The sequence below is a fragment of the Photinus pyralis genome, unplaced genomic scaffold (genome assembly GCF_008802855.1).
Source record: "Photinus pyralis isolate 1611_PpyrPB1 unplaced genomic scaffold, Ppyr1.3 Ppyr1.4_LG1, whole genome shotgun sequence".
Lineage (NCBI taxonomy): Eukaryota > Metazoa > Arthropoda > Insecta > Coleoptera > Lampyridae > Photinus > Photinus pyralis.
In genome coordinates this window covers 34,952,153-34,965,499 of record NW_022170249.1, presented here as the reverse complement: position 1 = coordinate 34,965,499, position 13,347 = coordinate 34,952,153, and the positions used below count along the sequence as shown (strand labels likewise).

The 13,347-nt window shown below is 37.5% G+C and overlaps 1 protein-coding gene and 1 long non-coding RNA gene across 2 annotated transcripts in view; one reads left to right on the top strand and one right to left on the bottom strand.

The window, feature by feature from the left end:
• LOC116160054 (nephrin-like) overlaps positions 1 to 1,844 on the top strand; it is a 138,556-nt gene extending 136,712 nt beyond the window's left edge. The window contains exons 11-13 of the mRNA XM_031473188.1: positions 489 to 824; positions 885 to 982; positions 1,037 to 1,844. Coding sequence (XP_031329048.1) covers positions 489 to 824; positions 885 to 982; positions 1,037 to 1,204 — 602 coding nt within the window. The 3' untranslated portion in view covers positions 1,205 to 1,844. The remainder of the gene's footprint in view (positions 1 to 488; positions 825 to 884; positions 983 to 1,036) is intronic.
• Positions 1,845 to 11,202: 9,358 nt separating this feature from the next.
• On the bottom strand, positions 11,203 to 11,918 carry LOC116159368. Its single transcript, XR_004142968.1, has 2 exons — positions 11,668 to 11,918; positions 11,203 to 11,421 (listed from the first exon to the last, which is right to left on the bottom strand). It is a non-coding gene; the product is annotated as an uncharacterized LOC116159368 (long non-coding RNA).
• Between the last annotated feature and the right edge of the window lie 1,429 nt (positions 11,919 to 13,347).

Below are 13,347 nucleotides of genomic sequence, written 5' to 3'. Positions count from 1 at the left end.
TAACGAATAAAAGATCACGACGAAGCAAATGGCAGGTTGTACATACCACATTTTATATTAAAACCTATTTAAAAATTAGTTAACATTAACATTTATCGCAACGTCCAAATTGTCCCTCCTTTTTCGAAAGGAATGTCAGAGAAAAATGTTCATTAAAACAAAAACGTGGAAAATTTAAGATCGTTACAATTGAAACCTTATTATGCTGTGCAGGAAAAGGGTATTTTATAAAACGATTAGAGATATTAAAATTCCTATCGTGTTTTTCTCTATAGGAGTTTTATAAATTAAATGAAATGATCCCCACTAAATTAATAACGAGAAAACGCCGCCGCTCTACGGTTCAAATGAAATCCATTAATTGATCTACCTAAAATTAGTAAAACTCCATTCATTCATTCCATTTTAAATTGTATAAAACACAATTTTCTCGTCTGTCGCATGTCTACCGTTCAAATTTATGTATATCAGTCGCGTTTATTTTACAGATGATAATTCGAGCATAAGTATTCTTCCATTGGCTGCACTCCTAACTGGATCGCTACTTACGTTGGGATTAGCGGTCTTACTTGTTATTGTCTTGGCAGTGAGAAGAAGTCGACATAGGCATTGTGCCAGATCACATTGCGGTCATCAACTGGAAATTTCTAAAGCTCCCAAAATGACTCCGCAAGCTTCCAGAACTAATTCCATGTTAGAAATTAACACCGGAGATCAAAGATACGTCGTTGCGTATACGTTAAAGCCAGCCTCGGACTGCGTAAATCAACCGCCCCTCTCTGTACCGATCGATCATCAACCGGACATTCTCAATACTCCTAGAGGTAACTCCACTAAACATACCTTAATTGGTATTGACATTTCTAAATCAGGCGCGGATTCAGGTACCCCTCCAAGTGCCGGAGGCCCACTACCAAGACCCGACGCACTTTTCACACCAACGATGGAACGAAGCAGACCTAACGCCATGTTTAATAGCTATGTAAGTTTAACTATCGACAATTAAAGTTTAAGTACTGTATTTTGCGTTTTACAGTGCCACGCAGAATTAACCTTATCTCCGGAAACGTGCGCCATTCAAACCGCTACAATAGGCAGACCGCGTGGACGACCAAAAGATGTACCTCCATTCTCGACGTTTGCCACAATGCGAAGAGATCACATAATAGCAGATTCCATACCGGGTCCTGAGAGTTGTGTGTAATTAGCTAATAATAAACCTGTGATACAGTTATGCCAACTGTCTAGTAATTGTAAATGTCTGATTATATAACAATCGAGGACTGGCGAGCTTAAACGTATTTCTTAAGTTTTTACTAAAAAAAATAATCAACGAATGAGAAGTATTCCTAATTTATAATTAGTGATGTAACTATAGATGGTAAAGTTTAGTTACCTTATCAACGACGACGACGTGTACCGACCCACCAGAGATGAAGATCCTTTGGATTTTTTACGAAAGAATAGTTAATGTAATGTTACGTATCTAAACGAAGGTTTAATGTAATTATCATCCGGTGCAGCATGTGATGCTCATAAATATTTATTAGATTTTATGGAGTGAAACTCTCTAAGACTGTTCTCGAACTAATTGCGATTTGCAAGCATGTGTAAAATACTGCCTTGTAAATGAAATTGTACATAGATAGTTGACTTTGTGTGTGCGTATGAGCTTATTATTGCTGTGCAATAATGATATTTTTAATATGTTCGGATGGTGTCATCTTGAACGTCTGATGTGTCATGTTTGAATGTATAGTCTATTCTTATTGGTTTGTATGGTCTGCTTTGTGTATATAATTATTGAAACCTAACTCCATAAATAAATTTATGTCAGTTTGAGAGTGCGAGGTTTAAATTTTGAGACAGGCTCACAAATAAAACCATGAAATGTGCTCTGTTGTGTGTATATAAAAACTGCAGGTAATGGGGCAAGTTGTGTCGGTATCCACAAGAAATCCCACGTTGGTGGTTTGTAGGTCAATCAAATAAATATATATCGAGCAATTAATTTCCAGCTGAAAATCCTTTTAATGCCATGATTTGGTCCTAAAATCGTCCTACTGGCTCTTGGAAGAAATTTAGAGCAGATATTGTACATGCCATTACTTTGTAAATAAAATTTCTCGACTGTAAACTTTGAAACAATCTTTTGATAGTAACGCCTAGACACAATTTCTCAGGTTAATGGACCTATCACCCAGGTTTTGTTAGCATTCGCCGTTTGTTATTGGTGTGGTGGTAAAATGTCGTTTTATTTGCTCGACTGGTGTGAAAAAGTTGTTGGAATAAAGGTGAAAAGAATATCTTGATAAGTTCTTTTTTAGTAACACTTTCTGCTAAAAATGCCTCGCATTTTAAGACTCGACTCGTTTAATTTCGTTTGTTTTGTTGCTTTTATTAGAGGAGCCTATCATAAAAATTTCGATCAAATTGCTTCACAAATAAGGAAGTTTCTTATTGAGCATTTATTGTTTCGCCTTGTACATTAAACCACCAACCGTAGACCTCGCTCGTCTGGTCTAGCACTATTACTAAAATGTGCATTGAGACCAGCGTCGATAGACGAGACCAACGTCAAAAAGAACTACTTTTCGAACAGCCCCCTGAGTAGTAGTCGCGGCGCCCATGACTGTCGAAGACACCGACCTTCCCAATATACACCGGTCATCACTAAGTGAGGGTTTAGTACTAGCTAATGTAATTACGGGAATTCCATTATTCAGGACGGTTACCCGTTTAGGTGGTATAATAAGATAACCCAGCTCCGCAATTCAGCGGAACTCAAGTTCTCGTCGAGACGATTTGGTGTTCTTTCTATGAGGAGAAGGATCTGGGGTTGTTCTCGGAGCGAAGAATATCCCCAATTTGCTTGTGATTCTTGTTTATATACTTTAATCAATGAGTGAGGCAGGAATATATGTGCGATCAAGGTTTTGTATGACCTGGTCCTGTCCTCTCCTGAACAAATTTTAAATATTGCATTTCATTACGACGCGACGGTGTATGATTCTAAAAGTCTCGAATATATTTTGCAAGTCAAAAAATTGTATTATATTCCGTCGCAAGAGAAACTCTCCGGAACTTAGGAGAAGTATATTTCTAGAGATGGTGGTTTTTGATGGTACCAGGATCCTTTTTTGTAGCTGCACGGAACGCAGATTCTTACCTCGAGTTTGGATCGCACCCAACTCATCGCCACGTAGTTGTCCGTGATTTTATATCGACTTTGTCGACTGGTTGACCTTACGCCTTGTAGATAGTCTGAAGTGCAAACCCGTAAGTGAACGGTAAATTGACAGAACGCAGGTTTTTCCGCAATGTGGTCCTACAGCTATTCTGCAATGCAGCCAATTGTGGCCCATATCGGTTAGGATCAGACGGGTACCGTTTCAGCTATGTGTTTCTCGGCAGTATCACCCAGCAGTTCAACTCAACTTGAGGACAAGACGATGAGGAGGAAAACCCCAAGGATTTTCGTTCAGATAGACATCTTGAACGGAGGCGTGTACCTCGAGTATCGCATTATCCACCAGCGATTTGTCGGTTGAGGAATATCCTCTCTTCGCCGGGCGAATCGTTCAAGATCTTGTGATTTAGCTGTCTAAAGTAGAATCAACCTGTTGGCCACTTCTTCGACGTTAATTAGAGCGCTTCGTCTGGAACGTATTTTATCAGATCTTCATCGCTGTCGGCGAGCATTTTGGACGTAATGCGAACGTTCGCTACCATCCGCGCTTTTGCCTATTCGCACCCGTAGACCCATGTTTTTCGTCAATTCGATTTATTCGAACGAAGCGCAGAGTTCGGAATTTTAGATCGTGTCAATCACTGTGTGTGTGTGTGGCTACGGACAGGAGTTGTCTCCAGTCGCCGTCTATCGACACTACCTTTCCGCCAAAGTGAAGTTGGATGGTTGTTCGGTTGCGGTCTGTTTGCACAATTCTGAAGAGGTTTCTGTGCAACATACCGTTATGACCGCGTCAATGATTCGCTTTATTCGTCGCTTAGTCGTTGATATAATGGCAAATTCACGTAGTTTCCGACGGTTTCGGGTGGTAGAGCTACCATCGGATCAAATTGATCTTCGTCATCCAAGGCTCAATGGTAACCGAAGAAGAAATCTCTTTCGTCGTTGTGATCAGAATTGTAATCGAACGGCATCGGTATTAGATAATCGAAGTTTCTTTTCCATCGACGGCCCAACCGACGATTTAATATGTATTGCTGAACCTTCTCGCGATCGTCATTTTCGCGTAAATTTCTGGTGTCGCACATCAACGAAAGGAATTAGTTCCAAAGCGCCAACCGCGAATCGGATACGTAACGCAAGAATAGTATCTGCAAAAAGCACTCGTCATGAAACCTCTTAATTAATAAGAAACGATAAAATATGCATAAAACATGTAAAAGTGTTAACCGGTAAAGTTAAGTCCAAGCTTTAACTATTGACACTTAATCTGGAACTAGATTCAAGGTTGTAACACCTTCTAATTACGATCATCATGGCTAAATTCAAGACCTCCTTGAGATCTATATTTAATGGTCGTGTATTCTGTTAAGTATAGGCCAGTTGTTCAATGCTGAATCAACTAATAGGCCTTTCATAATAATAATAATATATTTTATTTCCCATCTAACAGCAGAGCCTAATTACAGATGAGAAAGTGAATATAAATACTGTAAATAAATCTAGTATACACAGAAAACAGATAGAAATATCGCGCACGTTGCAGTTGAAGATATCAACATGTCGATTAACCGATTCAAGACAAGCACACATACGCAATATCAGTGACGTACACAAGGATTGTTTATAAACAAACAGGTTGTTCCTCCTGAGATGTTTTTGAGGCACATGAAAACCAATGCGCGCTAAGAGTGCAGGCGAGTCAATTTTGTTAATGATCAAGTTGTAAATAAACCTTGCTTGATGAAATTCCCTACGACGTTCAAGAGCTCCAATATCACCCTCGAGAAGCAGAGAGCCATAATCTACACCTCTCACTGGGAATGCACCGTGGCGTAAATATAGTAAATATTTGAGGTAACGTCTTTGAATGTTTTCAAGTTTAATTTTATAGGTGATGTAAATTGGCTACCAGACCACAGAAGCATACCCAAGTTTAGTGCGTACGAGTGTATTATATAGTGTCTTCAGAGCATCTTCAGATTTCAGCTCTCTTGAATTCCTAAAAATAAAGTCTAAGAGCTTCAACGCCTCAGAACAAATGGTGGTAATGTGGGTATTAAAGTTCAGTTTAGAATCAAACGTTAGGCCAAGGTCCTTAATCATCACACAACGTTTAAGCGAACAATTATTTATAACATAATTATGCAATTGCGTAACCTGCTTACGATAGAACGACATCACACTACACTTATCCACATTAAGATTTAATTTGTTAGACAGCGACCAATTGACGAGTAAGTTTAACTTATACTGCAGATCACGTGCATCACTCAAAGTCTCAATTTTATTAAATATTTTTATGTCATCCGTTTAACCAACGGCACAATCATCCTAGAAGTAGACAATTGCGGTATCAATGAGATATTTTGGGAAAAGTGCTAATCTAAGCATCTTCGCCACGTCGCGATGAACGCGTAATCTGCAATATGTCCTCGGAATTCCATCTCATCTGGTCTCAGTGCAATGACTACCTTACGACGGTGGACGACGAAATCAAAATCTGTATTTAGGCTACTGACCTTATCCAAGTCAGGTAATCCAAGTTCGATATATACAGGGTGGTCACCATAAAGGCGGGTAAACTTCAATGCTGGAAACGGGCGCTTCGTTACAAGTGTGGCCACATGGTCCACGTCGGCCATGTTTTTTCCAAATGTATCATATTGAGTTGGTAGATTTTGCTATGGTTGCAATAATATTGTCACAATTATTTCCAGCGCGATGGCTTTGTCCCCTTGGTTTCAAGGTTAATTTCTACCAATCCGATGTAAATGGTTGAAACATGGCGGATCTCCTAACTACACAACACCGGTGTATGACCACAATATTCTTTAGGCGCCATCTACTGGAATTTTTCTAAATCAATGCTAGACAGATTACTAATAATAATCTATATACACCATCTCTGATCACTCATTACTTGCACTTTCAAATTTGGTGTTTTCGATGTTAAAGTCCTTATGGACATTCCATGCCTTAACGAGAATACAAACATGAAATAATTTTTTTTCTATACCCTGTGTAAAATGACACGATTTTCACCTGCATATGCGGGGCTAAAGTGGCTCAATGACGTCACGCAAATTAGGAATGAACAACTTTAACAGCCAATCACAAATTACCTTTGAAATATCAAAATTGTCAAACATCAATTTGATCTTGAACGTAATACCTATAAACGAAACATTTCATTTCGGAAAATGTCATTATATAAATCATTCTTTAAAGAAATCATAAGGAAACTGATTATTATTAATTGAAAACATTTCTATTGAATTTGCAGCAGCAATTTCCATTCCTTTGGAAGGTATCTCCCTGAAAACCTGCTGAATGTGTGCTCAGTGAATAATGGATTTTGAAATCCTAAATGTGTTGCAACCGATTTGGGAATTTTATAAAATGAATTCTTTCCCACTTCCATGACGATATGCATAAAAAAAGATTGTCGCTAGTCATAGTTGGACATAGAGCCTTATACTCTATATATTACTTTAAGTAGTTGGCAAGAACCACACATTGTCGTGCCCACATTATTTTCGGTTTCTTATCTTTTAACCATGATGGACTCTGCCGATTAAATAACTTGGATTGCAATAGGAGGGTGGTCAATTCAAACATACACAGGCCTCACGTTCCGTGCCTTTGTAGTCCCTTAGAGTTGACCAACCCACATCACTCAAGCCATCGTACACCTGAAGTAAACCTGAGGGTGCCGGAATGGAATGCGGCTGTCATGTCCAGCATGGATCCCTAACAGGGATTGTGTCAGTTGCTCAAATAAGTAAGGGACACTCACATTAACACTGGTATGCATCTTGTCATCTATGTAACATACTTTACAAGATGCTGATTCTACCAAGCCCATGTGGTGAGTGTGTTTGTTTAGTTTACAGTACCGAGAGAGTATGCTTGATCTTAGGATCAAGTTCCACACAGCCATGTATTGGGCTTGGATGTCTGTTACCTCCATTTACAGTATAGCTAATGCGAGAGCTAATGTAAATATAACTTAATAACTCAAGATACCAAAGCCAAGTTGCAAGGCTAGATGGAACTTGTTAGATTGTCGTCATGCAAGAGAGGCCTTCAGAGAAGCATCGCTGTTGGATTCATATATCAAGAAAAAACTTGCGACAACTTGTGGGCATACTCGACACTATAAACTAAACCAGCACATGCACAGCATGGTTATAGAAAAAAAAATTATTTATTTATAATATTGAATGTACAATTACTGAATTTGCTGCTGTCATTATTGCTTGTGGTAATTTCTATCGAATTCCCAGCAGCAACCTCTGTAAGTCTGGATGGCATCTCGATTGGGACAGGAGCAGAATCTACAACACTGGTTGAGCAACTTGGCATTGGAGTGTTTGAAGTGAGCAACTTCTTGGCGATTTCATGTCGATAGGAACCTGACTCGTCGACATAGCTCTCGGCAATAGAGGAAGACTTCCACCCGCCGTGCTTCTTTAATGTTAATAGGTCTCCACCGGACTCAACAAGAATAGTTGCGGAAGACCTGCGAAACGTATGGCCTGTGAACAATTTGGGATTTTCAAGACCTAAATATGTTGCCACCAATTCGGGAATTTTGTAAAATTTATTCTTTCCAACGACTTGATTAACACATTTTCCATTACGATACGCATAAAAAAACCGATTGTCGCTGGTTACGGTTGGACGTAGAGACATATATTTTTGGCAATATTTTACGTAGTTACCGAGAACCACAAATTGTCTTTGTACATTATTTTTAGTTTGATGTATGCGAACCAGAATAGAGTCTTCTGATGGAATGACATCATCAATCTTCAATGTACTCAATTCTTGAGCTCTGCATGCCCCTCCAATTCCAAATATCAAAATCACCTATGTAAAAAAATATCAATTATGTGTAGTTATATAAGTAATGTGCAACTTACTTTTGCAAGCAAATGCATCTCATCCGATGCATCGTTTAAAAAGGTGTTTACGTTGGCTTTACTAAATACTTGTGATTTTTTAGGCTTAAAGCCTTTTGAATTTTGTTTTAGAAAGGCAATTAATTTTAAGTACTTAGAAATATCAGTATTATTATTAATGTTTATGGTAGTTTTTACCATGGAATAATGTGACCACACAGTGGATGGTTTCATTTTTTTGACACCTCCAGGAAATATGCAAGCATTACCCTCTCCGAAAATGAATTGAATTTCTTTTGGGCTTGCCAGTCTATAAACTTTTGATAGGCTCCTTCGTATAATTTTTTCGACTTGGCAGGTAAGAGTTTTAAATTTGCCTCGTTTGTGGCGTCTATTACATTAGGTGGAGTACCGGAAACACTACATTCACTATCACTGTCCATTTTTAAAGTTTAAGATTGATGGTTTTTGAAAATTCAATTATTGGTAGCTGTCTAACAACGCCATCTATGTTTTGTCTACCACTTCGATGTTTTGCGTTTTTATTTCCCTTGCAGTCGCTGTGTATGGATTCAAATTTAAAAAAAAGACTCCAACCTCAGAGCTTTATTGTAAAAAAGTTACATCGCAAAAGTACTAATTAAATTTCTTAAGCAATACATGAGAGATCAATTCACCGATTCGTCAAGTAGGATGAAAACATTGGAAGCCCCGAAAACCTCGAGGGTATGAAAAAACGAAGCTTTACAGCAGCGTAAGAACACCATAAAACAGTGGTACAAATCGGAAGAATTAACGTTACAAACTTTTCTGAAAGCTCGGGTGTAGTTTACCTTTTACACTTTGACGAACGTTTTTATAAACTACAATTTGTACTACATGTGTGTTCGTTTCTATTAGTAAGGTACATGTTTCAATTATGTATAAGTACAGTATACTTTGCAATAAAAAGGTCCCATTTACACATTTCTAGTAGCACTTGTGTTCCACATTACTTTGTATGAATAGTAATACTCCCAGTAACTTAATGACCATTTTGTATAATTCCATTACAATAATATTACCATCTTATTGATATCTTGATTATAAAGAGATAAACAGGGCAGCCAGTTCCATGCAATGCAAATTATGTAACCTAGAAATTGAATGGTCTAATTATTAATTATGATTGTTGCAGCAACTTACAGTTGTTATAACACAACAATTACTCTTCTGTTTTTATAATTTGGCTCCTTAATTAATGTTGAAAAATGCATATTGTACCTAGTTACTTATAACCATTATATACAATGTTATAAACTAACTTTTTAATTTTAATGTGCATTGTGCACGATTTACGAATATGAAAACGAATAGCGAATACCACAGCTAGAAGCAACGCACAGAGCGAACCTGCTCGGCAACTCGATTAACCTCGAGCGAGAGCGATGGGTAAGCTAGCTTTCCTTATAAACGCACGTGCTTTGTGTTTTGCGTATCTAAATGGCGGTGTCGACAATAGATTACTGTTTTTATAGTAATGATTATTTTGAGGGGTATAAAAAAAATAGTGTATTATACACGGGGAAATTTTAGCGCTCACATAATTACCTCCCTCCGCTACGCGTCGGGAGACAATCCTTATGCTCGCGCTAAAAACGCTCACTTTTCCCCCTTGTATAATAAATAACTATTAATTTCTGATCGAATGACACCAATACCAAGTTTTTTTCTCATATAAATAAACGTTTAATGAAAATAATAGAACAGGAACAAATTACATATAAGAACGGGGTTTTAAAACAATAAATTTCGTCAAAAGAATTACAAAAAAAAGGTAAAGTTCCTAAAATACATTCGGCATTGCCTTTTTGAATTTCTATACTGATTCGCTGGTAAATAAAATGGGTTGAGCGGGACTCTCCTGTTTTTTGCCTGAGTCTTTTACCAATTGCCGCTGTCATGATTTTGGCTTCATTTCCGCACGGACCCATGGTTTCTACAGCGAATCCATTAAAAATAAATGTAGGTTCTAAGGCAGCGTAAGTATTTTTCTTCTTGCATGAACATAAAAGAACTACAGTACAAAAAACAAAGAAACGAAACATCATAATTGAATATCAAATGCACATGCTAAAGGCGCAGTTCACAGGGATCAATTACTTGCTGCGCTGTGCTCTTCCACTCTTCCGGTGTAGTTCTGGAACCTTTGTGACTCAGACAGACAAACAGATAGACATCAAGAGCACAAAAGTGCACTTTTTATTTTTTGAAAGTGAGTGCACGAAAAATCGGTGCGAGGTTGAGGGAATATAGTTTCTGAGAGCCTCATCAGTTGCACGCGAACTGTGTGCGTTGTTGTGTTGCAAGATTATTAGCGCCATGGCCCATGCTGCCTCTAACACGACAAGCTTGACAAAAACAGCCTTTAAACGACGATCTGACTTGGCAAAGCGGAATAAGTATGTGTAATTAGAACATGTTTTGTGTCAAAAACTTGTTTACATCTAAGCGATGTTCTTATTAGGTAGAGGAAAGGATGCAAATATGGGCTACCCATTTTATTTTTGCTTATAAAAAAAAAATAAACATTCTATTTTAATTCCAAAGGTACCTAAGGATAACTATATTAATTAGTTACAACATATCCTAAGTGCAGATTGATTAAAGAAAAATAAATATTCACTAATGCGAAAATAATGAAAAATTGAATTTTTGCGACTTTTGAATAATGGTCCTAAATATGGGCTACCCCGAAAAATGCGTAATAAATGTGTGAAAAAAAGAGATTTTTATTTTTTTTTTATTTAGGAAAACATTACTTACAAAAATCACAAACATACTCGTCTGTTTCGGCCCCAGCGCACTCGTTATGGGCCCACAAATTGCACATGAGGCACTTGATCCATATCTCACCCTGGTTATCATCTGCAAAAGGTGCTTCGCAAAACATACAGGTCACGTCAGCTGCGTCTTGTGGAGACTGGGTATTAGGAAACTCATTGTAATCACTATCATCATCTGCAGGCACATATTCCTCCTCTTCCTCGGTACTAGAATCAGATTCCTTCTTTTTGTTCTTTGTGGCTTTTGTAACTTGCTTATGTTTTCCTTTTTTTATTCCTTTTCCTTTTCTGTTTTCTTTGTCTTCTTCTGTACCTTTTTGTTTCCCTTTGACTTTGTTGAGCGACTGGATCAATTCATTTTTGTACGGTGAAGCGGTTATTACTGAACACTTTTAGCGTACCCATTTCATGCTGCCTGACAGCTATTATCGCACGTTCCATATCTTTTTCATCCCATTGTTTTCTTTTTTTCGCTTCTTTCAGCTCTTGTCTTGACATCCTGAAGTAATTCAAGTGCATTTTACATGTATCTAAATATGGGCCACTAGCCCATAATCAAAACCGAAGCATAGCCCATATTGCAAACATGCTCGCGCTACACAACAAACGAGGTTATTTTTAAAAGTTGTCAATTTGAAGAAAACTAATTAGCATACATCAAAGGCTGATTATAGGGCTTCAATGTGACGCAGACGTTTTTTTGACATTATTGTTTATTTTCAAGTACTAGAATTTATAAACTTACCCGAAAAAGTTTTGACACTCACAGTAACTGACAAACATTTATTATAAAGTGTGAAACATCTACCACTGTGGCGCCATCGCTACGGTGACAATTTTACTTCACCAATTACCGTTTGCAATAGTCAGATGAAGAAATCTGCATCGAATAGCTGAGAAACTTATCTAGCCCATATTACAAGACCAGCCCATATTTGCACCCTTTCCTCTAATTTTATAAGACTTGCCTAAAATAAAATGTGCACACTAAAATATTGTCATAACCTTAATTTTATGAGTTTATGACCAGGGTTACCATGTTGTTCCCATATCTTGTAAAATAAGAAAAATGAATGTTAGATATCTGAGATTACATTTATTCCATATCACTTGTCCGGAGACAGGGACAGGAAAAATAAAATCTGATCTAGCGATGTCAAACTGTGCCGCCTATTTCGACGTTTGAAGGAAAAATGGCTTTTTCGAGATTTCTATGACCTCCTCAAGTTAATTTATAAAAAAAATTGATAACCTGTACGATAATGAGTAAGTAATTAGCTGGGAGTAGTCACCACGTATAAAAAACCATAAATGTTTCTAATAAAACAATAATAATTTCAATTCAATCCCAATATAAAATGCAACACGCTGCGCCATCCATCCATCAATCTGTAAAACTAAGTTATAGAAAATGATCTCCATACATGAACCAAAAAGAACACTTTCCCATTGAAATCTTGTTCTGTAGGAGAGAAACTATGATGCTTCATAATCGAAGTACAACAAATAATTCAGAAATGGTATTCAGTGTGACACCTTTCGGTACTTTTACAAACTTCGCGTAACAGTTTTCTCTGTAATTATTCACTGTGCAGAATGCTTGCAAATCGGCGCGACAAACCAGCTGTATAAGAAAACGTTCGATACTGGGTTTGTTAACCGCCTTAATACAGTAGAGGCCCCTCAACTGTTGTTTCTGCAATTAAAAATTGATAAAAATATTTAATAAGAGCAGAGCACAGTTTTTGTTACGATATCACATTCATTTTTGTAAGAACAAATCTTACAAATGCAGAGTATGTGAAATTTCCCAAAAGATTTCGTAAGAATTGCGGTTTAGCAAATGTTCGCTATAACGGGAAATTGCGATGGAATTAAAGTGTGGATTGTGTATTACAGTACAGTTTCAGGTTGTAGTAAAGCACCTAAACGGGCTCAGTATATCCATACAATAAATTCCTTATGCATACAAAACCCCTTTAAATTTTAAACGTTGAATTTTAGTAAATTGGTATCTTTGTCGTACATTAATAATTATTCCAAATGAGTTTCCTTGTTGCTCGATCATCACTTTGGGACGTGTAATTTATTCGTAAATTGGATGTCATCCTTCACTTATATTAATAATTGAAAATTTTGCAAAGATTTGTTTAAAAAGTTAACACAACTGGAAGATATTGGGAAAGTGACCTGTTGTGACGCAATGTCCTGCAAAGCTACATATTACATTTTCCCATCGCTTAAAGTACCGGGTGGCCAAATAAGAATGCCCGCCGGCCAAATCTTAGAAACTAAACTCCGTTTCAGATGTCCGTGCAGTAAAGGAATGTGCATATACTTACCAAAAAATGTTAGAGCCGCGACGCAATTTCCTTTTGAAAACCAGTATTTAAAAGCGCACAAATACGAAAAGGCGGAAACCCCG